Source organism: Ambystoma mexicanum, chromosome 7q (genome assembly GCF_040938575.1).
Source record: "Ambystoma mexicanum isolate Mex_15411 chromosome 7q, UKY_AmexF1_1, whole genome shotgun sequence".
Taxonomy (NCBI): domain Eukaryota; kingdom Metazoa; phylum Chordata; class Amphibia; order Caudata; family Ambystomatidae; genus Ambystoma; species Ambystoma mexicanum.
This window is the reverse complement of record NC_090941.1, coordinates 141,055,342-141,082,341: the sequence shown is the minus strand read 5'-3', so window position 1 is coordinate 141,082,341 and position 27,000 is coordinate 141,055,342. Positions and strand designations below refer to the sequence as shown.

At 46.2% G+C, this 27,000-nt stretch overlaps 1 protein-coding gene across 1 annotated transcript in view; it reads right to left on the bottom strand.

The window, feature by feature from the left end:
• CLDN10 (claudin 10) overlaps nucleotides 1–27,000 on the bottom strand; it is a 502,770-nt gene that overhangs the window by 100,914 nt on the left and 374,856 nt on the right. The window contains exon 3 of the mRNA XM_069640388.1: nucleotides 22,705–22,786. Within this exon, the coding sequence (XP_069496489.1) occupies nucleotides 22,705–22,786 (82 nt within the window). The remainder of the gene's footprint in view (nucleotides 1–22,704; nucleotides 22,787–27,000) is intronic.

The following is a 27,000-nucleotide window of genomic DNA, read 5'->3' as shown; positions in this document are numbered from 1 at the left end:
GACCAGGAGGCCAACCTGACCCCTATCAAGAACACTGCCATGGAATTTGGTAAATACTCTTGTCTGAAAATAAATTGCTCCAAATGCAAAATATTCCCCTCACTAACATCACCACAGAAGTGCACAGCGCCTGGGCGTTCTGTTGGCACACGAAGGTTGCCTGGTACCTCGAGATCAACCTAGCCAACGTTATAAATACCCTATATGCTGAAAAATGTAATATTAAGTATCCCCTTATCAATGATTCCTCAATGTTCCTATATAAATTCCTAGTCCATTTTTTTGAAAACTTAAAGCGTTGTTACTGAGACTGATTTAGATTGTGTGACAAATCCTGAGATGTCGTCCCTTCTCCCTGAGGGGGAGCCCCTTCCAATGAGGCCAGGGAGGTGATGCCGCTACCCGATAGTCCCCCTGTGGGGTGGTACTCAGCGGGAGGATCTCATGGGGAGAGACTCCCCCTAAGGGGATCAAGGAGAACATCTCGCGGGAATGTAGTATTCTGACCCCACAACCACCTCCCATACATCCTAATATCCCTTATATACCACCTCCACGTTACACACCTCAATGTATGTCTCTGGGACTGAGAGCTACAGGCCTAATGAGACGAGGAAGAGTAGGCATAACCTGACAGGAGGTTTCTTAGTAAGCACTGGGTCGAGGAGGAGGAAGTGCAGAGTGACAAAGAGTCCTCAGGAAAACTTGAATGGGTGTGCTAGTTGTTGTTGCTCATTCATTATAAAAAGCAAAGAAGAACTTACTAGGATTCAGGAGGATCATCGAGTTTGCAGAACTTCCAGCACGGGAGAGAGAGGCTGCTGCTGACCGGGATGCGTGCGAAGGAGCCAAGGCGTCCCTATCCAGTCTGCCGTGCCTGGACAGACCAAGGAACTGGAAGAGCATAGGTCCAGGTGGAAGCAGTAACCAGACCGCACGGTTGTGGCAAGATGTGCAACCAGCCCAGAGAGAAGCACTGTAGAGCTGCTACAGATGCCACCGGAGAAACACAAGAACATGAGAAGCTGAAGAAGACGTATGAGAAACACGCGATTGGCAGAGAATAACCAGCAGAGTCCCAGAAGATACATGGGCTGTTGGGATTGAGAAAAGGTAAAAGACAAACCTTAATCCTGGGGTCTGGGACTCAGAGATACCCAAGGAGAATATCCTAAGCAATTGGCCATGTGATAGTACCTGGCAGAAGAGTGAACCAGGCATATCAGGAACAAAATACAGAGGAGAAAACAGGGTGGGGGACCTGCAACCTGGGAAACAGATCCTTGTTAGCCATCTTCTTCATGGCAGTACCTAGAAGGCGAGGGAACCAGGTCTGCCTAGATGATGCCCTAAAGAAACCCAGGTGTGGGACTCACACCAACAGGTTTATATATGAGAAAGACCAGAGATGGTATTGTGAACTGTGATAAAAAAGCCTCAGAAAGGCCAGGGGAAGGGAGACATTCCCCCTTGATATGATATGATATATGATATTTTATTTATAGCGCACCTATACACAGGTGTTTCAAGGCACGACGAGGCAAGGGAGGGGAACAAGGCAGGACAAGACAGCGATCTTACTAGGCCAAGTGACATTGAGATCGCGCAAGTGCGGGGGAGAGGGAGGGGAAAGTGCCAGGGCAAGGAGAGAAGGAGAAGTGCGAGACATAGAAAAAAGAGTGGGGTCAACAGGTGGCAGTGCAGGAGTTAAGTGTAGACAACAAGTGTTAGGTAAGTGCAAGTGGGGGGACTGTAGGGAAGCAGATACAGCCCCAAGTGCAGGGTTGCCAGGAGGTGGTGCAGGTGTGCAACTAGGAGGGCAGTTACCTGGATCCATGGTTCAGAGGGTAGCCAGGTAAACCAGTGCATTATCAGACAGGAGATCAGCAGGGAAGAGGAAGAGAGAAGGCAGAAGCAAAGAGGAAAGTCTTGAGCTGCTTCCGGAACCGGAGATGGTTCTGCTCAGGTTTCAGAGCGGCAGGGAGGCTGTTCCAGAGGGTGGCGCCGGCCGAAGAGAGAGATATGTCCCCAACGCGTTGCTTGGAAAAGAGACTGACCCTCAGGGAGTTGGAGGTGGAAGAGTGAAGAGCTTGAGAAGGAAGATACTTCTGAAGAGAAAGCTGGAGGTATTTTGGTCCCAGGTCCCGGAAGGCCTTGTGGACAATGCAAAGGGTCTTGAATTTGATCCTTGCGGCCACTGGGAGCCAATGGAGAGATGTCAGTGCTGGAGATATATGATCCTTGGGCTTGAGGCCAAGGACAAGTCTCGCAGTCCTGTTCTGGATGAGTTGCAGAGGACGGAGAGTAGGGGAGGGTAGATTTAAAAAGAGCCTGTTACAGTGGTGAAGCCTGGAGAGAACCAGAGCTCTGGAGATAGTGAGCTTTTGTGGGAAAGAGAGGAAAGGTAGAATACCTCTGAGGAGGTGCAGTTGGTAGTTTGACTTCTTAGAGAGGTCAGAAATGTGAGGGGAGAAGGAAGCGTGGAGTCAAAGATAACCCTGAGGTTCTTAGCCTCACAGGTGGGAGCAGGAAGAGGGCCAAGGGGGGCCGGCCAGAGAGCGGCGGGAAAGGGGGGTGCAGGTGTGCCGATGAGGAGGATCTCTGTCTTTCTGGCATTCAGGCAGAGATCATTGGTGGCGCACCACTCCTGGATTGCAGACAGGCAGTCAGGGATGAGAGAAGGCGAGGAGGAGTCAGAGGGGAGCCTGAAGGCAAGCTGGGTGTCACCCGCATAGCACTGGAAGTTGGGGCAGAGAGCAGCAATGCAGCGGGTGAGAGGTGCCAGGTATTGTTTGAACAACCAGGGAGAAAGGTTAGACCCCTGGAGAACACCACAGGTGGAGAGAGAGATAGAGGAGAGGAAGGACCCAAGTTTGGACCTGGGAGATTCGGTCAGAGAGGAAAGAAGTCAGCCAGGCCAGAGCCTGATCAGTGATACCCAGATTATCGCGGAGTCGGTTGAACAGGATGGCATGCTTGACTGTGTCAAGGGCAGAAGAGAGATCCAGTAGGAAGAGGACAGAGGGGAGATTAGAATAAAGGTTGGAGAGCAGACCTTCATGGATGTTCAGGAAAGCAGTTTCCGTGCTTCTGGCTGCTCTGAAGCCAGACTGATGGTCATGGAGACAACCAGCAGATTCAGTGTGGGGATTAAGCTGGGAGATGGACAGCTTTTCCAGGAGTTTGGCCAAGAAAGGACTGATAGAGATAGGGCAATAATAAGCCGGAAGGGAGGGGTCGGCTGAGGGTTTCTTGAGGAGAGGGTGCACAAGAGAGTGCTTAAAGGCTTAGGGGAAGGTTCCAGAGGCGAAAGATGTTTGCAGAAGTCAGCCAAGGCTGGAGATAGGGTGTCAATGTGGTTGTTGATGGTTTTGGAGGAACAGGGAAGAACCTGCTTAGATGAGGTTTTCATAGATTGGACTTGTCTAGAAACCTTTTCAGGGGAGAAGAGAGGAAAGGCAGAGAAGGGAAGGGAGGTGGCCGCAACTGGCCAGAGAAAGAGGAGAGAGTGGAGGGAGAAGCAAGAGAAGCAGTGAGGGTGGACAGGATGTCCTGGGTTTTAGAGAACAAGTGAGAAGCCAGGGCCATACAGAGGGCCTGGGAAGGGACAGGGGAGGTAGAGACTGCAACAGGATTGGCCAGTTCCTTGCAGATTTTATATAGTTTGCTGAGTTTTTAGATGCTGCCGAAATCTGGGCTTGGATGTGAGCTCTCTACTTGGTAAGGACAGAGAGTCGGTATGGCCTTTGGTGCAGGCGGCAGGCCAGATTGTCAGAGGATGTACAAGATGCCAACCATTTCCTCTCAGCCATTCTGCACTTGCGCTTTAGGGTGTCGAGGTCAGAGTCATACCAGGAGTTGCACTTGGTTTTAAGCTTCATGCAGATCCTCATGAGAGGGGCAAGTACATCAAGAGTATCAGAGATAGCAGAGTGATGCATGGAGAGGGCTGTGTCAGGGTGTGAGTCAGCCAGAGGTGCAGGGGGGGGGAGAAAGATGCTGCGAAAGCCTCAACTGACACATGCTTCATAGGTCGAATGACTGAGAAGGTGGGTGGCAGTTTGGGGGCAGGATTGGCCTGGGGGGTAGCGAGAGAGAGATGAGAGGAGAAAGTAGTCACTCCAGGAGAGAGGAGTGGTGAGAGGATTAGAGAGGGGGAGGTCTGAGGAGATCAGAACATCAAGAATGTGCCCTGCAGAGTGAGTCGGGCCAGAGGGAAGAACAGAGAGAGAGCGAGAGAGAGAGAGAGAGAGTTGCAAAGGTCACAAAAGAGTCCTGTGGCGGGACAGGAGGCATCCCTATGGATGTTGAAGTCTCCAAGGAGGAGAAGTTGAGTGGTTGAGGCCAAGAGGGAGGAAGAGAGGGGAAGGAGGTGATCTGACCAGGTGGCCGGTAGATAGTAGCCACTGTGAGAGAGTGGCTGGGAGAGAGAGAAAGCCTACATACCAGGCATTCAAAGTAGGAGTAGGCCTGCATAGGAATGATCGAAGCAGGGACCCACTCCAGAAAGATCAAGGCTACACCCCCACTGAGACAGTTGGATCTGGGCACGGAGAGGTTCTTGTAGCCATCAGGGAGGAGAGTATCTTGTGACAGAGCTAGCCGTGAACCATGTCTCGGTGAGACCAAGGAAATCAAGGTCCAGTTCTTCTAGGAGACGGCAGATGTCAGAGGAGTGTTTGACAGCTGAGCGAGAGTTAATAGTGGCGAGGTGGAGAAGGTTGGCACCCTTGAAGAACTTCTGGGGAGTGGTGCACATTAGAGGTACTCCCTGTGGAGGGGAAGAAGGAGTCAGAGGGAGGGCAGAAGAGGTAGGAGGCAAGGGCAAGAAAGCCGAGGAGGAGAAAGAGAGCGCCGGAGAGGTGGCAGAGGGTGGAGCCAAGGAAGCTGAAGAAGGGAGAGAGGGTACAGCAGGAGGGGAAAGGAAATAAATTGATAAGTCTGGGGAAACGTCTGTCAAACAGGAAGAGGTTGGCTTGAGGGCCTTGGACCAAGATGATGCCATTAAGGTAAACATTAATGATGACCTTGGAGGAGTGGAAGGAAGCCAGGAGGGCCTCCCACCGGGTGCCAGCATTAATGGGAGAGGAACCGAAGGGAGAGAGCACAGAGACCATATGAAGAGTCCATGAGTCTGGCAAAGGAATGACAAAGAGGATGTCGGTGAAGGTCTGTCTGGAGGAAGCGCTGATGTAGGTGTCAGTGATAGGAGACTAGGGTTGGAGATCAGGATATCCTTTTTGAACTTCTTCCTGCCAGACTTAGTGAGAAGGGTAGGATAGTCGATGGTGAAACAGTTGGAGAAGATTGGAGAAACAGAGAGAACCATGGGTGATGTGGGGGGGAGCAGATCAGGGGGGTGGGTGGGGATAATGTGGGAAAACAAGAGCAGAAGAGACAGAAAGACAGGAGCAGCCAGACAGAATGAGGAACAATGCAGCCACTTGGCACAGCTAAGTTAAAAATTTAGCCAAACAGGATGAAACACAATGCAGCCACTGGGCAGAGCAAGTTCAAAATTAAGCTAAACAGAATGAAACACAATGCAGCCACTGGGCACAGCTATGTTCAACATTTAGCTAAACATGATGAAACACAATGCAGCCACTGGGCACAGCTAAATTCAAATTTAGCTAAACAGAATCACACTCAATGTTGTCACTGGGCACAGCTAAGTTCAAAATGTAGCTAAAAAGGATGAAACTCAATGTAGTCACTGGGCACAGCAAGTTCAAAATTAAGCTACACAGTATGAAACTCAGTGCAGTCACTGGGCACAGCTAAGTAAAACAATTCAGCTAAACAGGATGAAACTCAATGCAGTCACTGGGCACAGCTAAGTTCAGAATTTAGCTCAACAGGATGAAACTCAATGCAGTCACTGGGTACAGCTAAGTTAAAAATTAAGCTAAACAGGATGAACCGCAATGCAGCCAATGGGCACAGCTGGAGGTCAAAGAGTGAGAGTCCAGGTGAGATGAAGCGAGTGGCAGTCAAAGGGTTAGCAGGCGTTATTGAAGTAGAGGCGACTAACCCATGGGAGTGAAAGTCTCAAAATTGTTTCATTTGCTCAGAGAATGCAGGAACGCAAGGTCACAATGTAATTGTGTGGGGTGCAGGGACCCTCAGACCTGGCCAGACAGAGTACAGGGAGCAGACTGGGGCCTTAGCAGTGTGCCTTTGGTGGGGGACTGTGTTCGCCTGCCGGTTACCACGATTGGCTGGGTTGAAATTAGGAACAGCCAATCCCCAGGGCCCTCATATAAGAGCATGAAGCACTCCAGTGCTTGTATGCAGGTCGGCCATCTTTGATGGTCGAGTGCTCCAGTAAATTACAGTGTGCCTCAGGTAAAAAGTTGCAGGCACTCCGGTGTAAAGGAAACACAATTACAGACAACATAAAAACACATACAAGAGAGTAGATCTGAGCGATGATAATGCTCAACTGCATTGTAAAGCCCAAGTGGGCTTACCAGAGAGTGTAGTTGCTGCTCCTGACGACACGTGGGATCACCACATTGGAGATCCATTCAGCGCTGCAGCTCTGATGTATTCATGTTGCAGGGGGAATTGAGGGACAGGGCACCGGTTGCGGGGCCTGGAGTGGGCCTTTGGTGGGGGCCGGCCTTTGCCTGCTGACTACCACGATTGGCTAGGTTGAAAGGAGGGACAGCCAATCCCCAGGGCCCTCATGTAAGAGCACGAAGCACTCCAGTGCTCGTGTGCAGGTTGGCCATCTTTGATGGTCGAAGGTTCTAGTAAATTACAGTGTGCCTCAGGTAAAAGGTTGCAAGCACTCCGGTATACTCAAGAGAGTAGATCTGAGCAATGATAATGCCCTACTGCATTGCAAAGCCCAAGTGGGCTTACCGGAGGATGAAGTTGCTGCTCCTGAAGACACGTGGGATCACCACGTTGGAGATCCGTTCAGCGCTGCAGCCCCGATGTATTCATGTTGCAGGGCGGAGTCCTGTGAACTGTGATAAAAAGTGACAAAGGCCAGGGAAAGGGAGACATTCACCCTGACGTTAACTGTTAAAGTAAAGCCAAGAATTGCCAGGGGAAGGGAATCATTCCCCCTTGTTTTGTGGGCTGTGAAACTAAAGCCAAGAAAGGCAAGGGGAAGAGAGTCATTCCCTTGGAATTGTGAACTGTGACACTAAAGTTAAGAAGGGCGTGGGGAAGGGGGGCATTCCCACTGGGGTTGTGTACCGCGAAAGTAAAAGCCAAGAGAGTATGAGAACAAAGCCAAAGGAAAGTCAGATGAAAGGAGTCATTCCCCTCACATTGTGAAATCGTGAAACCAAGTGAAAAGAGAACCATGGGGAAGGGAGACATTCCCCCTGGCTTTGTGAGGGGAAAAACACACAGTCAGACATCAGGAGAAGGGCGTCATCCTCCTGGTAATTGAGTTTACAAGGAGGATCAAACCAGTGATCCAGGGCAAGGGAGTTATTCCCTCTGGAGGGAAGAAATAATGAATTTTGATGCAAAGCCAGCAATCCTTTGTTTTGAAGCCAGGGGAAGGGAGTCAATCACCCTGGGGAGAGACTTGCAAACAGAATTGTGCCATCCAGTACAGGAGGAGGGAGTCATTTTCCTGGTCTAAGAACATTGGTACAACTTTAGTTTAGTTATATGTGTAAGGGTCTGTGGCTCATTGGACTAATGGAATCACTACAGGAGCCGGTGTTTGACCGCATGGTTGCAGGTTTCGAATCCCGGCAGGTCCACTCACCCCTTTATACTTGAAGTAATAGTAATGAGTACTAGTAAGTTGGATAACAATAAAGATCTGTTATCTGTCAATAGCACAAAGATGCCCCTCAGGGGTTGAAAGTGCGTTCTACAAATACACCTGTTATAGGGACATTTGACACAGGATCAGGGAGTCTTTTTTGTTGCAAGACCATCTTGACAGACCCATTAACACTTTTAGTTGAGGCAGGGAAACCTCTCATGTATATAGGGAAAGGTAGGTTTTCTCTTTATTTTGATCTTAAATAAAAGTCCATAGCAATTGCTATGCCACCTGTGTGTCAGTCTCCTCCTTATGCACCCTTACAGCTGGCAAACAGAGCAGGGTGGCCTGGGACATCCTGACTTTAACCATGATGGAGAGAGGGTTGGCTGTCCCCTACTGGGAGAAATAATATCCGACTTGCACAAATATATCATATAATCTCATGGTATGAGACATGTAGCTCTTGAAAGAACCTTAGTTACCACCACTAAATTGTCGTTGGCTCCTTGGGGTGTACCTCTGCCACCCACTACATAGATTCACCCTGTAGCAATGACTGTTTGGACTTTTGTTTTACTATATAGGAAATATATCCAAAACCCTCTGTTACTTGACAAATCTCTTTGGACAAGATATGGAGGATTGACAGCTCGTATGACAACCATTGCTATAGAGAGTTGGCTAAACTAGGTATTGTGAAAGTTGAAGATCTGTTTAGATACATCAACTTTATTTCCATTGATGGGTTCAAAGATGTAGGTGTCCCTTTGCTGTCACATTTGATGCCTTGTGCCAAGATGAGAGCAGAGTTTGAAAAAGCCTTACCAACCTGTCAAATTCTCACTCCTAGTGACACTTTCTTAAAGCATTTATAACTACGAAAGGCACATGAATGAAACCTATTTCCAAAATGTACAAGATAATAAATGAATGGTAATTCGACTCTCAACTTCGAGAAAAGATAAGATGGGGAAAAATTCACAGAGCTAAGATAGAAGATTCCACCAGGGAATATACATATGGTCAAACCATAAAGATTGTGTTAAATCATAGACATAAGCTTCTTCAATTTAAATATCTCCACATACCATACTGCACTCCTATACAACTTTAAAAAATGTGATTCTACGGCTAGAGGGTTGCTGTGTTCTGAAACCAGGTCATAGATAAGCTCAAGGAGATCACCGAATGTGATATTTCAACTGTCCCCTGATATTTATTTATTTATTACTAGCTTGTTAGGCGCTTATACCGCAAGTACATACTGTTTCAATGCTTGCAATTTACCAACTGTTATAGCAATAGTGCTATTAACTGCTAAGCTGTTAGTGGCAAGATGCTGGTGGTCCACAGCATCCCCCTAGGTGTAGAGATGGTTTAGGGACCTATTGTGGTGCAATATTCAGGAGGACTACTACAGAGAGTTGGCCCCCTCTCATCTAAACCAAAGGACCACTGGACTGTGTTTAAATCCTACCTTAGAAAAACCGATCCAATGTATGTTAAGAGAGGCTCACTGTATTGTAGATGATTACATGCGAAAGTATGCTAATTTAAGATGCTCAATTGATGGCATATTCGCACAACTGTTCATTGTGTACACCTTGACAGAAGTTGTATGTTGATGTCTTGAGTTACAGTAAAAAAAATGTAAATAAAACATATATTTTTTTAATTTATTGTGAAATACATTCATAAGAATTTGTTCACATAAAAATACTTAAAAGAAAAAGAAAGAAGAAAAAAACATAAAATAACAAATTTTTTAAAACATGTACAATATTATGATTATTAATTAAAAGTTAAAAACAATGAGTTTCAGTTTAGTTAAATACATTTTTTTAAATGGTACTGGTGCTTAACCCCAGCAGTTACTTCCTGAGGTCATAATTTGCTGCCATATAAAATCAGAAGATGGCGATTTAAAATCACATCGAAGAGACTCAAAGTGTAAAATACGGCTGTCTGTGAAGGACTCACAGTCCAGTAACACATGTCTGATGGTTTCAATGATAGTTGTAGACATAGAGAACTTACAAATTCTGCGTGAATGTTCTAAACCTTCACGGGCCCCCAACATTTCTCGAGTGGGGTTGAGGTTTAGGTATAGACGAAGAAGTTGGGCTCTCCAAGATGAGCACAGAAAATTAGATAAATACACCGGTAAAACCATGTATCGTGTTTCATCGATAAGCACTCCTGAAAATATATTAAAAGCACACACCTCCTCCATCGTAAAAATCCGATCCTGCACCCACACTTATTTTTCTGCAAGATGCAGTGAACCAACGTTAGCGCCAGGGTTATGTCGTACTTCAGCATGAGACTCGTACAATCATGAGTCCATTTGTTAATTGAGGAACAAGATTTCCCCTCCAGGAGCTGCCTCAACTTCCATCACAAAGTGGGTTTAATTCCTGTCGTTGATTTTATGAACAAACAAATTTGTTTCTATGCAACATGCGCTGCGATGGACAAAGGTCCCAGGTCATAACGCAGACCAGCAGCTGGAACTCCAGAGGGCAATCTCAGCACCCTTCGCTAAAACATCCCTTCAAGTTTTGCCCAATTCTTAAGAAGGTGCGAGAGCAAACTTTCAGCCCCAAAAACTATTACCAGTAAAACCTTTTTCTTAGAAATGTCTACGACAGGAGCCATTGCAATAAAACAAGACCACATTTTTCGTTATTTACAGATGCTTTTGCTGCCAAAGTGGTAATCTTGGGTCTTTGAGAGAGAGGAAAATGCCATTACTATTATGTCCCTCTGTTAGATAACACCACAAATAAACAAATTTAGGGACTTGATCCAGGATTCAGTTCTCTAAAAACCACCTGTAATTAGCATGATGCCTGCTCTTACCTCACCGGAATTGGAAGATGTTAGTTGTTCTGATGTTAATAGCAAGGTTATTGCTCTTCATATATATAGACAAATCAGCAAGTTATGATATGATATGATATGGCATTTATAACGCGCCTATGCACAAGTGCTTCAAGGCGCGACGAGGCAAGGGAGGGGAGGGGAACAGAGGGAGGACAGACAACGAGCCTGCTAGGCCAGGTGTCATTCAGATTGCGCAAGTGCGTGGGAAGGGGGCCGGGACAGTGCAGTACAAGATGATAACAATAAGTAAGTAACGGCCAGCATGTGGCAAGTGCATGGGTAAGTGCGGACAACAGGTGTCGGGGGCTGGTAGGGGGACTGTAGGGATACAGAAACAGTCCCTTAGTGCAGGGTTTGCCAGGTGGGAAGTGCAGGTGTGAGACGCGGACAGGGGAGGGACCTGGGCCCAAGATCAGAGGTTTTCCAGGTAGCCAGTGTGTTTCAGGTTTCAGCCGGGAGGTCAGCAGAGGTGAGGAGGAGAGAAAGCAGAAGCAAAGAGAAAGGTTTTGTGGTGCTTCCAGAACCGGAGATGGTTCTCCTCAAGTTTAAGGGAGGCAGGGAGGCTGTTCCAGAGAGAGACACCAGCTGAAGGAAGAGATCTACCACCAACTTGTTGCTTGGAGAAGCGACTGACCCTGTGGGAGTTGGAGACGGATGAGCGGAGAGCTCGAGAAGGAAGGGAGAGTTGAAGGTATTGAGGACCCAGGCCCCAGAAGACCTTGTGGACGATGCAGAGGGTTTTGAAGTTGAAGCTGCAGGTCAATTGGCGTGAAATCTAGCAAAACTAGGTAATCCGAATATAAGAGGTAATTAACTCGGTAGCCTGCGAAGTGGGGAGGAAAGCAACGAGTATCTTTAAAAGCAACAATGGGGTCAGAGATAAAAAAGATTAAAAAGAAGTGGTGGTGGGAGACCACCAGGAGGTGCGGAAGGCAATGGCTGCCTAACGTTTCGCTCCTCCAGCCGGGGGAGAAAAAGAGAGGAGAGTGAGCCGTTCCCGGAGTCAGATCGCGGCAACGCTGAAGGGGGAAGCCCATGAAAGGCTTGGGAAGCCATGGCAGGCGCTGAAACTAAACGGTATCCGTGATAGAAACCAAAAACTGTCTGGAAAGAGTACCCCGCACGGCGACCTGGCTGGCAGTGACAGGTCGCCGTGAGCAGGAACCCTGGTGAAGGTGGGGGAAGGGCGGTACTCGCAGTTGCTAAGCGGAGTCCCGTGCAGGACGAGGGACAACAGCACCATAGAAAGAAAGAAGAGAAGGCGGACCACAGCGCAGCCCCGGGGAGGTTGCATGGTGCTCTGTGGTGACAGTGCCCATAACGGACTTATAAGCAGCGAGGCAGAGAGAGAAAGATGGCGGCCCAGAGGTTGGTCTGAGCCGACAGAGGCAGGTGTCCCAGAGGACGAGGGAGAAGGAGCATGAAGAATAAGGCCCAGCGGGGGGCACCTCCTGCAACCATCCAGTGTCGGAAACTGACAAACCCCCACTTTCAGCTGAAGAGAGGCTCGGGGGAAGTTGCCGGGCAGCATTCCATGTTGCAGCTACCCTGTGTCGGATAGTGATGAGCCCCCACAGGCAGCGGAGGAGAGACTCGGGAGGAGCTGTCAGCATCACGCCTAGTGCACACAAAGAAGGTGAGGAAGCCCTGGTACCCAGAACCATGGGATAAACAGCATGTTCAAGCAGGGGGAGGCGCTGGTTGTCACACGCCCCTGCCCACCGCAATAGAATTGAAAGCGCAGCACAACTCTCACAAGGGCACATCACCTCCGGTGAAGATCCCCCCACTGGGAATAACACAGCAAGCCACGTTGCGTGGGGAAGGGAAAAGGAGCAGAACCAGACCTCTCCACAGGGAGGTGAAATCCTGGGGACCGCCCAGCAATCCAGCAGCACTGCTACCCCAGTCCAAAGCAGAGTAAGAAGGACACAGCCTGAAAAGCACTGTAAGAGAAAGGGGCCTACAAGTCTACACTGCAGGGAGAAGACGGGTCTGGGCTCCAAGGGCATCACAACCAACGCCACCAAAAATTTACAAGAGACAAGAAGAGGCGCACTGGGGAGCCCATAGGCCAAGGCAAATGCAAGGGGGGGTGGAGAGAAGAAAAGCAAAGGGGGATCATGGAAGCGGAGGGGGTGCCACCCACAATCCGATCCCACACAAAGCACCTGTATACATGAGAGTGAGGGCGCAACCCAGCATGGGCCATGCCTCTAACAAGACCAGTAACACAGAGCGTGGAGTAGCAACGGGAAGGCCCCCCCCCGGGGTAGGACCATCAGGAGTTGGCGCCAACATAGCAAAACCACCCAAAATCTAAAGAAGGTCGGTGGGACCCAACAGAAGAAAACAAGGATGCACATAGTGCCTCGAAGCTCTGGGGAGCAGGCGTCAATTCAGCGTAGAGCGCCTGGAGCAGTGTAAGTTGGGCCCCACCGTAGAATCATAAAAGGAGAAAGGCAACTAATGCAAGGCCCCCCCACAAAATGACTGGAAACACTCCAGCAATTCAGAAGGGAAGAGGACTAGCATAAAAGCGCCTGCGCCAATCGGAGTGCCAACATGGGTGAGGAATCCATATAGGAGGACATAGCAGGGGTGATGGGAGAAAAAAGAGCCCTACGCATGGACATACAAACATCCATAGCGGAGCTGAGAGGAAAAGTGGCAAAAATGGAAGGAAAGGTGGAAAATCTGGTGCACAACCAGAACAACGCCGACCTGGTGGAGATGAAAATAAATGCCAGGATGACAGACATTGGATTAAGGGAAGAAGAGCTCATGCTGAAAATAGATGATCAAGAAACCAGAGAGTGGAGAATAAAACCTGCGGATAGTTGGCCTCGAGGAAGCAGACAGAGAGAAACTTGCCCAGGTCGAAAGGAAAGTGCAGGACATTATGAATCTCCTCTATCATGCAGAAGAAGGGAAGACAGTACAAATCGAAAGAGCGCATAGAGGAGGAAGAGCATTCAACGGTGGCCCTCGCTCAGTAGTAGTGAAATTCCTACACTATAAAGGGAAAATGGACATCCTCCTCAGGGCAAAACAAGTGCAAGAGGTTGATTATCAAGGCTCCAAGGTTAGAATATACCAAGACCTGTGGGCTTTACACTGGGTCGCAGGAGAGAATGCAGGCCACTTACCACATGGCTTACGGACAACGGAATACGATATAGGGGGGATACCCCTTTGCGCTGTCATTTGAGGTGAAAGGAAAAGAATTTAGAGCTACCACTGCGGCAGAAGCAAAACAAATCCTGCAGCATCTGACAGAGAATACCGAGACAAGAACCCTTGATCAACACAGCCAGACATACGTCCCCAGAGGCACAAGAGAAGTAAAGCTGGAATGAAATACATTATGTTAAACTCTCCCTCGCTGTCAAAGCCGCCTGTACTCAACCAGATGTACAAAAAGGGAAACCAGCGAAGTAACCAGGGCAGGTGAAGGGAACAGAAGGAAAGACCCCCGGTGATGGGGAACTCCCAACCTGGTGGTCTTCAATTGAAGGAGGGTGCCTCCTTGTCAAGCACTGCGTTACAGGCACACAAATGTTTGAAAAGTGTTTAGTTCTGTTACAGTTCTCTAGGGTGGGGAAATCAGGTACACAGATGGGTAAGAATGGGAAAGCACGGATGGAGAAGCGAGGGATTTGTAGGACTGAATTGTAAACAAGAAGAAGTGGCCCTAGAATGAAAGGAAAATTAGGGGAAAAGAAGGGAGGCAGCCTCCTGAGGGTCAGAATTCTAAACCTCAAGGGTTTGAACTCGCCTAGCAAAAGGTCCCTAATAGCGTGGGAATTTGAGAGAGCCTCGCTTGACATCCTCTTTATCCAAGAGACAAGTCTAAAAGCCGGGGAGGAGAGGCCCCTGAAAGGGAAAGGGGTGGGACAGATCCACTGGGCATTGGCCGCTCAGAAAAAAGGAGGGGTGGGCTTGATTCTGCAAAGGCGGGTCCGACTGACAGATCCCAGGGTCCACCCACTGATGGGGGCAGGCTCCTGCTGGTACAGGGGATGTGGGAAGGAACTTGGGTTTCCCTAGCCGGAGTATACAACCCCAACCAAGGCCAAGACACCATCAATGAAGAAGCCCTCGCCGCCATACTGACTAGCAGCAAGGGGCTACTCATAGTGGCAGGGGACTTTAACACGTGGGCGACCTGTAAGCAGACCGACTGGTGACAAAACCGGACCATAAGGGGATGCCACAGGGAGGAGGAAACAAGTTCCAAAAGAGCCTAGAAAATGGAGCTCTGCTTGACATGTGGAGATTCGTCCACCCGGGCACGAAGGGATATACCTTTTTATCAAGCGTCCACATGACCTTCACCAGAATAGATTATTTGCTATTAAATAGAAAACACATATCTAGACTTATAGATAGCACAATCCGAGTAGTGGGCTGGTCGGACAACGATATGGTCACCATGGATCTTGAGATGGAAGGCATAAACAGGAGAAATGCAACGAGCACCTGTGGCGAGACAAGCTCTTTGCCCGGGAACTCACCAAGGTGATAGAAGAGTACTTTCAGATCAATGACAAAGAGGAAGTAGAAGAAATCAGACTTTGGGAAGCAGGAAAAGCAACGTGGAGAGGGGCCTTAATGAGAGAGGGGGCATGGAAGAAACGCTCCCAATTCATCACAGCACTGTAGCATAAGGTTCGGAAGGAAAGTCCAGTAGGGAATAAACCCCAAATCATGCCCCCAAGTGGTGGGAACGGGAGCAAAGGGAGCGAATCGTGACAGTATACCCCCTCTAACGTCCGTCTTCTGGTGCCCGCCACCCGCACAAGGCATCTTCTTTCCATGATGGGAGTGCTTTTTCTATGGAGGTGGCACTGATGGAAATGGTGGCCTGTGGGCAAATGCAGATGGACTGGAGTGCATAGAATCAGGTTTCAGTCTAGAAAAGTCATAGGCAAGCTTCTGGTGAGGAAGATACTCATGGGTTGAAGAAAGGCATGAAGAACTTGCAGGATCTGAAGCAGAGTTGGAAGGCCCAGGAAACTCAGTCACTGGGAGCGGACACTTATAAGTCCTTGAGGAGGAAGGCAGGCTAGTGCAACGTGCATTAGACAATGGTAGATGCTCTGTTATCCTTTCTGCCGAGAGCGGACATGCGGGAGGTGAGGAAATTGCAGGCATGCTGGCAAAAGTGTCAAACTCTGATGCTGCATATTCGGGAGGCTCTGATGCTAAAGTCAAACAGTTGGGAGAATCGTCTTGTGTAAAAGGCAATCATTCTGGTGATCCCCCTGAAGCATAAGAAGGGCAGGCTGGACGTTCATCAGCAGTAAATGGTTGGGATTCAGGAGGAATCTCTGGAGCAGAAGAAAATGCAGCAGAATCTGACGGTGTAGACAGATATACCTCTGATATTGGCAGCGAGGCTAAGCAGGAGACAGGTGTCTCATGAACTGAAGGCAGACAAGCGGTAGGCTCTGGGACTGAAGACATGCACTTAGGATGGACTGCCGGAGGCTCTATGGCTGAAGAGTGATATGCTGGATGAGTCGCTGTAGCTGAAGCCAGGCATGCCAGAGGAAATTTTGAGGCTGAAGGCATGCAAGCTGGAGCCATCTCGGTAACTGAAGACAAACATGTCAAGGTCTTTGGGACTGACCACGTGCATGGTGGAGGATCTTGAGTAAATGGTAGACATGGCAGTGGTTCATTGATTGAAGACACGTATACCAAAGATGACTGCAGAGTTGTGGACTGGATCATAGAAGAGTCAATGGTTGTAGGCGGACAGACTGAAGTCTCAGAAGTCGACAGACACATTTGTGGCTCATGAATGGAAGGCACCTTTAGGGCAGTAGACTCCTTGGCACCAGTAACAAAAGACTGAGCTGTACTCTAGCAGTCTCTTTCCTTAGTGGATGACACAGAGTCCCTTTCTTTGTAGAAGTCAAAATCAACCAGAGGAATCACCATAGTAAAGTCTCTGTTAATCAGGATTTCGTCAATTGTCCATTCATCTGTTTTAGCTTCTGAAAGTGGCAGATTAACAATCAACAGTTCAGGAATCGTCTGCCGGGTTTTTGGTTCTGTATACTGTGGAATGAGTCCATCAGAACATGAAGTCTGTTCTGTTTTTGACTGTTCTTTGTGACCAACATTGGCAGAAGGAAGAGCGAACACAGAGGTAACAATGTTTTCCACATCAGCTTGAACATATACTTCAGTCTCAGCAGCTGGATCAAGAGCAGAGCCTAAGCCTACTGTAGTGACTGATTCTGTGCATGCCACCATTATGGACTGTGTTTGGAAATCAGAAGCTTGCATGTGTGCATGCTCAGGGTTATGACGAGCTGCTACACTGGAAATCTTAGGTAAAGGAGTGGCTTGTAAATCTCCAGCTAACTGCAATCCCTGACAAACAGCAGGAAAATTGTCAGAACCTGTGCCCTGATTAAGCGCTGTGCTAGAAGAAAGATTTTCACTCCCAATAGATCTAACATATTGACAAGTATCATGGTTTACTAAAGTCTCTGCACTCAGGGACTGAACAGTGTTCACTTCATCAACATCAACGGATAAAGTCTGAGGTGTATTAAGTAAAGACTGCAAGGTTTTTTTCTCCTCTTGTAAAGAAATTAATTATTGTCTTAACTCCTCAAGCTTAGCTTTTAGCATGCCCTGCATTAGCTGTACATCACTATCAGTAGGCACAGTGGGAGGCATGGTGGCATCAGGGCTGGATCCTGCACTAGCAATCTGGATGTGCACCGATTGCACATTGTCATTTACTGCTTGCCGGTTCTGTGATTTATTCTTTCTCGTACCAACTTGGTCTGTGTTTCCCATAAACAAACTATTGACATCAGACCTCTTGGCATTAGGGACTACAGTATGTACTTGTGCAGAGGAGTATGCTATAGACTGAGGGTCGAAAACAGAGGTTATGGAAGGAACCCCTCCATTCTTTATGTTTGTATAATGACACTGTTCATTCTGAGGTGAAGCATAGCTGGAATCATGGGGTTCAACAACAGAGGTACGTAATAAGCCTAACAGTGTGTTGTTTTCTGCTGCTAAGGCTTGTGCTGACATAGAATCTGGATCAGAATAAAAGACAGAACTAGGACCAGGCAATGTAAGATGGGCCATCCTGTGGGAAAAATACTCTGCATGTAAATGCCCATTCGTGACAAGGAGTTCATTTATGTCAGGACTAGTGATTTGATTGTCACAAGTAAACGTAGGGGAAACTTTATGTACAAACTTGTTAGAGGCCTTGCTGCCTTTCTTTCTTAAATTTGCCATATTCAATGGGAATAGTGGGCTGGTCATTCTGGCAGGTGAGGACAAAGGCAGTGAATATGGCAAGGGAAATGTGCACAAAATCACACAGTGAATAGCTTTGAGTCAAACATCATGCACACGGGAACCAAGACTCATGTATACTAACACCCAGGAGTGCAAATCAAGTGTGACAACAATACAAATATATGAAAAGGGATGTGGGGTAAGCACTTAGAAGCTCCTTACCCACAATTGCTGTTACAGGTACTGACAGCGCTAAGCCCACGTAGAGGGCAAGCAACGACAGGATCTGTGAGCTAACACTCTTGATGGTATTGAAAAAGGGAACCTAAAAACAGTACTCACGAGGACGAGAAATACCACTTGAAAGTCAGCAAGCCCACGAACCCTGTTGATCAAACAGGGGCCCAGAAAGGCTATAACAGCAATGGGGGAATAACTAAATACATTAGACTCCAGACAAGGGGCAAGTAGGAATAGTGATTACAGAATAGTGAGGAAAACATAGGCATTCACACAGGAGCTAGCTACAACCGCACACCACACCTAATGATCAATGGGAAATAAATGCAGAAGTTCAAGGGAAAACATTGCATGGATTCCAAGAGAAAGTAAAGGAACAGGAGCAGGGAAAACGAAATTACAAAGGCAAACTTCCCCCACCCATCCAAGGAAAAAGGCAGGAAGCTAATCTATAAAGAGGAAAGACTAAAGCATCAAGGTTTACAGCAGCAAAGGACAAAGTCAAAGAAATATAGAACACAGGCAAACTGGGCTGCACCAAAAGGGAAAGCACTGAGAAATGCTGCCTGCAAACAGAGGAAGACAGAAAGGGAATCTAGGAAGCAGAAATCAATTAAGCACATACATTCGAAATCCAGGAATAAGGAACAAGAAATAGAATCTTGGAACTAGGTACAAAGCTAAGAACCAGGAGCAAGAGACCAGTCACAAACAGGAACACTGCATCAATGACCAGTGCTGGACTGAAGCAAACTGAGGCTTTTAAAGCTGCTAAACGAGCACACGCCTCAGGTGTGCTGCTTGCTTCACCTGCAGCCACAGGTGTTGCCTATCCTCCACCCAGCCTTGTCCTGCAATGGTGGAAATGAAGCAGTAGGCCAGGCATTCTGGGAAGCATAGTGATTTGATTAAAACAGCATGCTAGCTGCCAAATACCTGGAATGGATCCGGAAGGGAAGTAGCTTGGAAAATAAGGATTTAGCGCTCCCAATTCATCACAGCACTGTAGCATAAGGTTTGGAAGGAAATTCCAGTAGGGAATAAAGCCCAAATCATGCCAACAAGTGGTGGAAATGGGAGCAAAGAGAGCGAATCGTGACAGTTATGTAAGTAACCTAAGCCTCTTCAGCAAAGTCACACGTGCCACACCCAGAAACCATCACTGGAGGTGCACCTGCAGTTCAGAGCCACATGGGCAATGCAATTAGCTCAAATTCAAGCATTGTTTGCACAACAAAAGTCTTTGCCTTACAGGCTGTGCAGTTTTATACAATGCATTTTTCAACCTCAAGGATGCAGACATCTCCATACATGGTTCATCCTTATAAAGGATCTCTCATGGGGAAGTATGAATTGCCATTGGACATTTTACTGACTAATCTGGCTCAGACGAAAAGAAAAATCCTGGATCTGGATTAGATTGGGACCTGTGATGAGAGGAGTAAATATAAACTATTTAAAGAGATAAGTAGCGAGGCAAAAAAGGGGAATACTCATGATTTACTTGAAACAGAGTCCGGACAAGCACTTTTGAGACATGTTTATGAGAATTTAGTTTAATTTGATTTTAACTGTGGAAATTGTATTTATTAGAGGTCAATGGGAAAGTGCAATATGTTGGTTCTGTGGAAATTCACTAGAAACATTAAAACATCTGATGATTTCTTGTTATAAGGTGCAGGAAATAAGGGAGGAATTTTTTTAGCAGATTTGTGCATGAGGTTGAAACCTTAAACAGTGAATAGTTTTGGCAATATATGCTGATGGGTAGTCCAACATCCATTTTAATCAGAAAGTAAAGATCATTGAATTCATTTCTTTTTAATTTCTTATTAAGGTTTTAGTTGAAATAATGGTATTTTGTGTGTTTTGAAGATTTCTTTGCACATTGCTTGTTAATGATTGTTTATGGATTTTAAGAATGTATAAGGTTTGTAATAAACTATTTACAATAAAAAATCAAATAGGCGGTTATCAATCCAGCATGGTCTGACACACTTCAGGTCGGAGCATGAGGGTATGTTTAGAATACACCAGCAAAGTAATGGTGAGTTTATAAAGGCTTGAAATAAAATGTTGAATCTGAAATGTGAAAGTATATATTTATACATACTGGGAGAAAGCTGGTGTAAGTCAAATGCATTATTAGCTTGTTTTTCTTTGTGTTCTGCCAATAAAATATTTATATGCTTTTTTTTATTCTTAGAGCGAATGATAAATGATTCACATGGGAGAGTCTAAGGAAAACTTCAACATTTTGATATATGTAAAAATGGTAATGTATATTATATATATACGGAGAGAAACATTTGTTTCACACACACACACACGCACACACACACACACACACTTTGAAACACAAACAAAGGACCTGTGGTAAGATAACGCAAACCCAAAAACAGAGAACTGCAAAGCATAAGATTAAGTGAATGACACTCATAGACTCTAGTAACCTCTGTGTTTTGTGTGCATAATAAGTTGATTAATACAATGCAGCAGTAAGGCTGCTTATCTGTAGCAAGGAAAGTAGGGACCATGTATCTCACTCCAGCATGGTATCAGATGGTACACATGGTGCTAATAATAAGAGGCACCAGCTGGTAGGGAGGAGTCACCCACAAAAGCGTGTGAGACCAAGTAGCTTTACAAGACCAAAACAGGAGCATGCCATTTGCTACTCCTTGTCCCTCCACACACAGTGACACAGCCCTATACGAGATGCCCACAGAAGGCCTAGTTATGTGGTAGAGGCGAACTGGGGCTCCTGCTTCCCATCTTGCATTAAGAACCAGGCATCTATGAATACTTCATTGTTCAGACAGAGGCAATAGAAATCAGATGTCTTGGAGGATTTTCACCATGGTGCTTTATTTGCTGGAATAACAGGACACACTCAAAGATATTTTTGCCTCTAACCTGATTTATAGTCTTTTAAGATTATGCAACATTTGTATGCAAATTGTCACCTTGACCAGGGCATGCTTTTGATAGGTCACTTTAGTCAGAGAAAAAAATAATTCCATCAATATCATTGGACAGCTTATCTTGTGTGTACAACAAGCCCACACTAGCATAGCTGGCATCCACAATGTTCTCTGATGCACAAAACTGATATGCTTATTTTAGACTCGCCTGGACAAAACTATGACAGTGCTCAACTCCTGCCAAGAACATCTTTGATGCATCAATGTCTAATCCTTATCTGATTGCTGAGGTCCTGCCAAGTTAGTTTAGTGCTTTACTCCCTTAGAGCAGATATATGCTCTATCATATGGCTGCCAAAATAATACAGCTGGTCTCACGGAATAGTTTGCATGACACACGTTGTGCCCTTTTCCATAAGAACATAGATAAATGTATCTAAACTTCCCTTAATTATCTGGCATTATCACAATCTTGTCTGCCTTTTCTTCCAATTTCTATTTTTAACCTGACAAACCTAAATATCTCAATGCGAGATGCTGCCAAAGAGTGTCTCCAAATGTATCAGCCCCTGTTGCTTGTCTGAAAACTCTTGGCATGGTTCATAGTCCTCCACACCTGGCTTAGGACTGGAAACCATTTTCCACTTGAGTATCCATTTTGAAACATGTTTTTGTCTGACACTGTATTTTTCTTCAGGGAGCTATTCTTTATTTAATTAAGCATCTCTCACTTTGTATCCTTTATTCATACTATATCCTTAAACACTCATGGAATGTGTGTGATATTTAAAGCACCCTTCATTTCCTAGGCTATCCCAACCCAAATATGTGCAGTGCCATGTGCACTTTTTACTTTTAATAAAGGCAATTTAATCCTGATGTCTGCAATGATGGAACTATTTAATCTGCCTATCATGTTATCTATATTCAGTTTAGGGGGGAGGGGTTGGCACACCCTATACAGATGGGCTTTAGGAAGGAGGATAAGGCACATGAGACTCAGTTACCCAGTTTTTTTAAAAGAGAGTTCTTATCCTCTATTGTTCTATTGTGTATTTTCATAATGTATTATTAATACATCTTTGTTACCCACACAGATTCCTCCCCAAATTCATAGACGATTCCAAGAGGGATGAAGATATTTGTAAAAGTATAAAATACTCCTGAATAAAAGAGGTGCTAAATGAGTATGTCAGTGTTGCACATTATTCAACAATAGCAATTACACAACAAGGTAGGATAGTACCTTTTGATTTGAGTGGCCAGCGTTTTGAAAACTAAACATATTGAAAATAATATGACATGCCCCTGTAGAAGGTCTGCAAGTCATAAAAAGACTGAAACATTCAAGGAAGGCTGATGTAGCCAGGCCTTCGGCGTAGCGTTGTTAACAACACAAGATTGTTATTGTTTGGCAGCAACTAATGCATACATAGAGGAAATGAAATATCGAAGATGATGCTTTATGAAATAGTGTTGTTCATTTTTTGGACCACTACGTTAAATCCAATGTACCATGAATATAAAGACATTCTGAGTGTCATAGTTAATGTCTAGACCAGTTAGGATGCCTTGATACATGTCCAATGAATCACCAGTCTTTTAATAATAGTGAAAGGAACTTACTTTGCTGTAACCAAAGTAGGATCATAATATTCAGCTGTAGTCCTGTAGGCATACAGGGAACATGCGCTCAGAGAGGAGAGACCTGAAAAAAGAGAGATGAGCTGTCAGTAACATTTACAGGATGAGGGAGTACACTCCTTTAAAGGCGAATTGTCTGTCGATTAGACAGTTGCAGCATCTAACAATTGACAACAAAATGTGGGCTACATCCTCTGTTGTACAAAGTCTGACCTCAGGTAAAAGTCAAAGCCAAATTCAGGCCAGCCCAAGTCTGCCCAAATGATTTGCTATCATATGGCGACAATTTGTATTGGTTCCTCCTGGCCACTTTTCTCCCAAGACTTGATGATGTGCAGCCTCCCCTCTCCCCTATTGTCCATCTTTTCTATGAAGTTGTGGCGATGCACACCCACGATTGTGCAACTAAATTATCTATATACTCATCTGTACTTATTTGTGTTGTAAATGTATTTCAGAGTTGTGTCTCCTTGTATGTGTATTGCCACTTACCTTTCTTTCACACTATCTTTCGGTATTGTCACATCTACTGTATCCTGCTCACATTTCAGTCCTCTTTTCTTCAGGTTCTGGACATGTAATCATGTTTCATGGTTTCTTGTACTCCTCACAAAATGCACTTACCATCACTATGTTCACCTATCTTCAATACCCTATCAAAAAGAGGCACAGAGCCCCTACCTGCAGTGGCAATATGGCAAGGTCTATGCACATGCCATGCAGACAATGAGTCTAGGCCCTGGTTTCTGTCCATGCCCATGGGCTAAGCAACCCGGTTTGCACTGTCTGAATCAGATAGCCTGTGACAATACTCGGAAGGCTTTGTGTACAGAAGACATGGTATTTTGTGTATTTATTAGTTGATGATTTGTAAGTTGCTAACCGCGAGACTGTCACTTGGTACCACGCAGAGAAGTAAAAGGAGGGGCGTAATGAGGGGCTGAGAGGATGTCTGATTGGTCACAGCCTGAGTGCTGAAGATCCCTAATGCCTTCTTCCATCCTCACCTGATCCCAGAAAGTTCAGGTGAAAGATCAGGTGAGCATGGCCATAGGGTTCAAGGGACTCAGTGTGTCAGGGAAGGTGTTCCATAGTGCAGAGCCTGCAGTGTTCAGCACCCTATCATCAAACCTCTTCCTTCTAAAAGACCCAATGATGATGGTCTTGGAGTTCATAGATCTAATTAATCTGGTTTCACAACATGTTTTGATTGTATTCCTTATATAAGTGTGGCCAAAGCTCCAATGAGCCGGAGAAACCATAGAGACATGACCATGGGCTTCAACAGACAGGCAGTGACACATTTTAATGCTGGAGTAATGTGGTATTTAGGCTTCAGCCCTTGCATCAACCTACCAGCCTCATTTTAAATGAGTTGGATCTGGTGAATAAGGCATTTAGGAAGGCCTTGATAGAGGCTATTCTAGTAGTTCAACCTAGGCACGACCAGAGCTATTGCCACTTGCACTTTGTGCTCACGGTTAGGTAGCAGGACAGTGTGAGTGAGCATGTGTTAATTGAAGTTTTAGCTAGGTCTAAGATCGGTGGGGAGAAAGTAAAAAGGGTATCAAAGACACTCCCTATGCTTTTTGCATGGGGACTGGAGTAGGGGCGGGACAGGTGGAGTGGCAGATAGTTCATTTTTTTTATTGGAGGAAAGTTCATGTTTTGCCTGAATATCCAGTGTGACCGAGTGTAGAGAGTGAGTCCAAATACCCAGACCAACCAAGAGGGCAATGGGGGGCAATTCTCCCCCACCCCGAGAAAAGGTTTAAAATATTGGATTCAAATTCTGCTTTTTCAGCACACTTTCTGTGAAAATGTGGGTAAAAGCCATGGCTTACAATGGGGTTTGTAGGGTAATCCAATAGGTACAACAAGTCACTGACAGTGCACAAGAGCATTTTACAACTCCTTTTCACCTTTGCCCACAATATATGCCAGTATAAAAAAACATGTTCATGCTGGCTGTGCCCATACATATCCATGGAGGCTGCCCCAAAATGTGCCAGTGCTACCATAAAATAACCTACTCACTTTGGCTTTACAAGTACTAACTGCCATGCTACAGTCAAGAAATATGTTCCGACTGGACACACCAATGTGGGACACTACCATGTAGGAACACTCATCATGCTGCCATCACCCTTGATGCCCAGTACAAAACACCGCGCCACAGTAAAGACACATGTCAAGACTGGACCCACCAAAGTGGGCCAGTACCACATAGTTACACTCATCATGCGGCCTGCACCGTTGATGCTCAGTAAACCAATGCCATACCATTGTAAAGAAATGTCCAGACTGGATCCACCAATATGTGAAAGTAACATGTATGAAGAGAAATGAGGCTGCCTCCGCCCTTGATGCCCAGTAAAAAATGCCATGACACAATAAAGAAACATGTTCAGACTGGACTCACCAATGTGGGTCAGTACTACTTAGGAGCACTCATTGTGCTGTCTTCACCCTTGATGCCCACCCAAAAATGCCATATCACAGTAAATAAATGCCCAGACTGGACCTACCAATGTGGGTCAGTACCACGTGGGTACACTCGTTGTGCTGCCTTCACTTCGGTATGTCATTTTTGACTGGGCGTCAATTTGATACCCAGTAAAAAAATACCTGGGCACAGTAAGAGCTGCCGTTCCTCGGCCCACCCCACCTTCCACCCTGCCTATCTTACATGATCAGAGGCTTGCTCACAGGATCCGGAAAACACACATCAGCATTTACACAGCATCATTCCATCTTCATTCAATCTCACATTCACACATATGCAATAGCATTCATACGACATTCATTCTTCATTCACTTTCACAATCATGCATCAGTATTTATACGGCATTCATTCTTCATTTTCTCTCCCATTCAACTACACTGCACACCCATACAGCATTCATACACTCTCTACTTGGCATACGCACCCAAACAACATACACTCTCAAATTCACGCACAAACACTTGCACACAAGTCAATTTTTAAAAATGTTCTCACCTGCAGACCCACTGTGGATTCTGGTCCTATTGGCCTCATGCTGCCTGCTGAAATGAAGACCCAGAAGCTCCCTATTAGCATACAGCAGGAACAAGGAAGCAGAGAGTGTTTCCTGGATCCTTTATTTGCATGGCAGAGCGAGAAAGCCTCCATCTCGCCTTTCCTCAGCCCCTAAATGTGCAGGGAGGTGCAATAGTGCTCCCTCACACATTCAGGCCTGCAGTACTCCAGTCTGCATCTCCAATGGGCCATTCAAGGCTGGGGAAGCAAACAGCACCAGCTTTGCATGGCTCACCGGGCAGACAGGATGGGGTACTACTGAACTGTCAGAGGAACGTTTCCCTTTGACAATTTAGCCAGCGCAACAGCACTCCCTCAGCTGCAGAAATCAGCTGAGGGAGTGCTCAGTGTTTACATGGGGCTAGCTTGGCTCCTCCATAATGGGCGAGGGTACTGGGGTGTCAGCGCCGCCTCGCCCATTATGGATGAGCCACCACTGGGCCCGTGGAATCAGACCAGGCCAGACGGAGTGGGCAAAGTGGATCCCAGGAAATCATCTCAGTCGTAGCACCATTAGAGCAGAGACTACTGTCAATCATTCAGTCATGGATGTGAGTGAGGAAGGAAAAAATCAACAACAGGCCAGGGGCGCAGCTTCCCAAATTAAAGGACATGTGGGTGTCATCTGCATTAATTTGAAACAAGAAAGAGAAGGAAGAAATAATGTCAGTGATAGGTTTTAAGTATGTGTTGAAAAGCCTGGGGGAAAGGACAGTGCCTTGCAGAACGCCACCGTTGGATGGACCGCTACTAGAGATGAAGGGAACAGATCTCACCTGTCTTTCATGGTCAGGCAAGAGAGAAGCAATCCACTTGAGAGCATCATTTCCTTTTCTATTGAAGGATCTTTGTAGCCTATTGAGGAAGGTACAGTAGTTTGTGGTATCAAAAGTAGCAGAAAAGTTCAATATGATGAGGACAGTTGTTGTCCAAGGAATGAAGAAGGTGCTCCCTAGTATACAGCAGGGTAGACTCAGTCTCTCCCGTATGGCGGAACATAGATGCGTGGTCATGAAAAGGTTTATGGGATTCCCAATACTCCATGCGGGTGTCGACTGGGAACCTAAAGTCGCTCTTGAAATATCTTTCAAAGTGTCCCCATATTACACCGTGCAAGCAAGCCCAACACCTTTAAGTAGCGTTTGAGGGCCCCACAAGAAAGTGTTGACATAATTGGCCCAAATGGGGAGTTTTAAAGCACATTTTGTCCCTATATA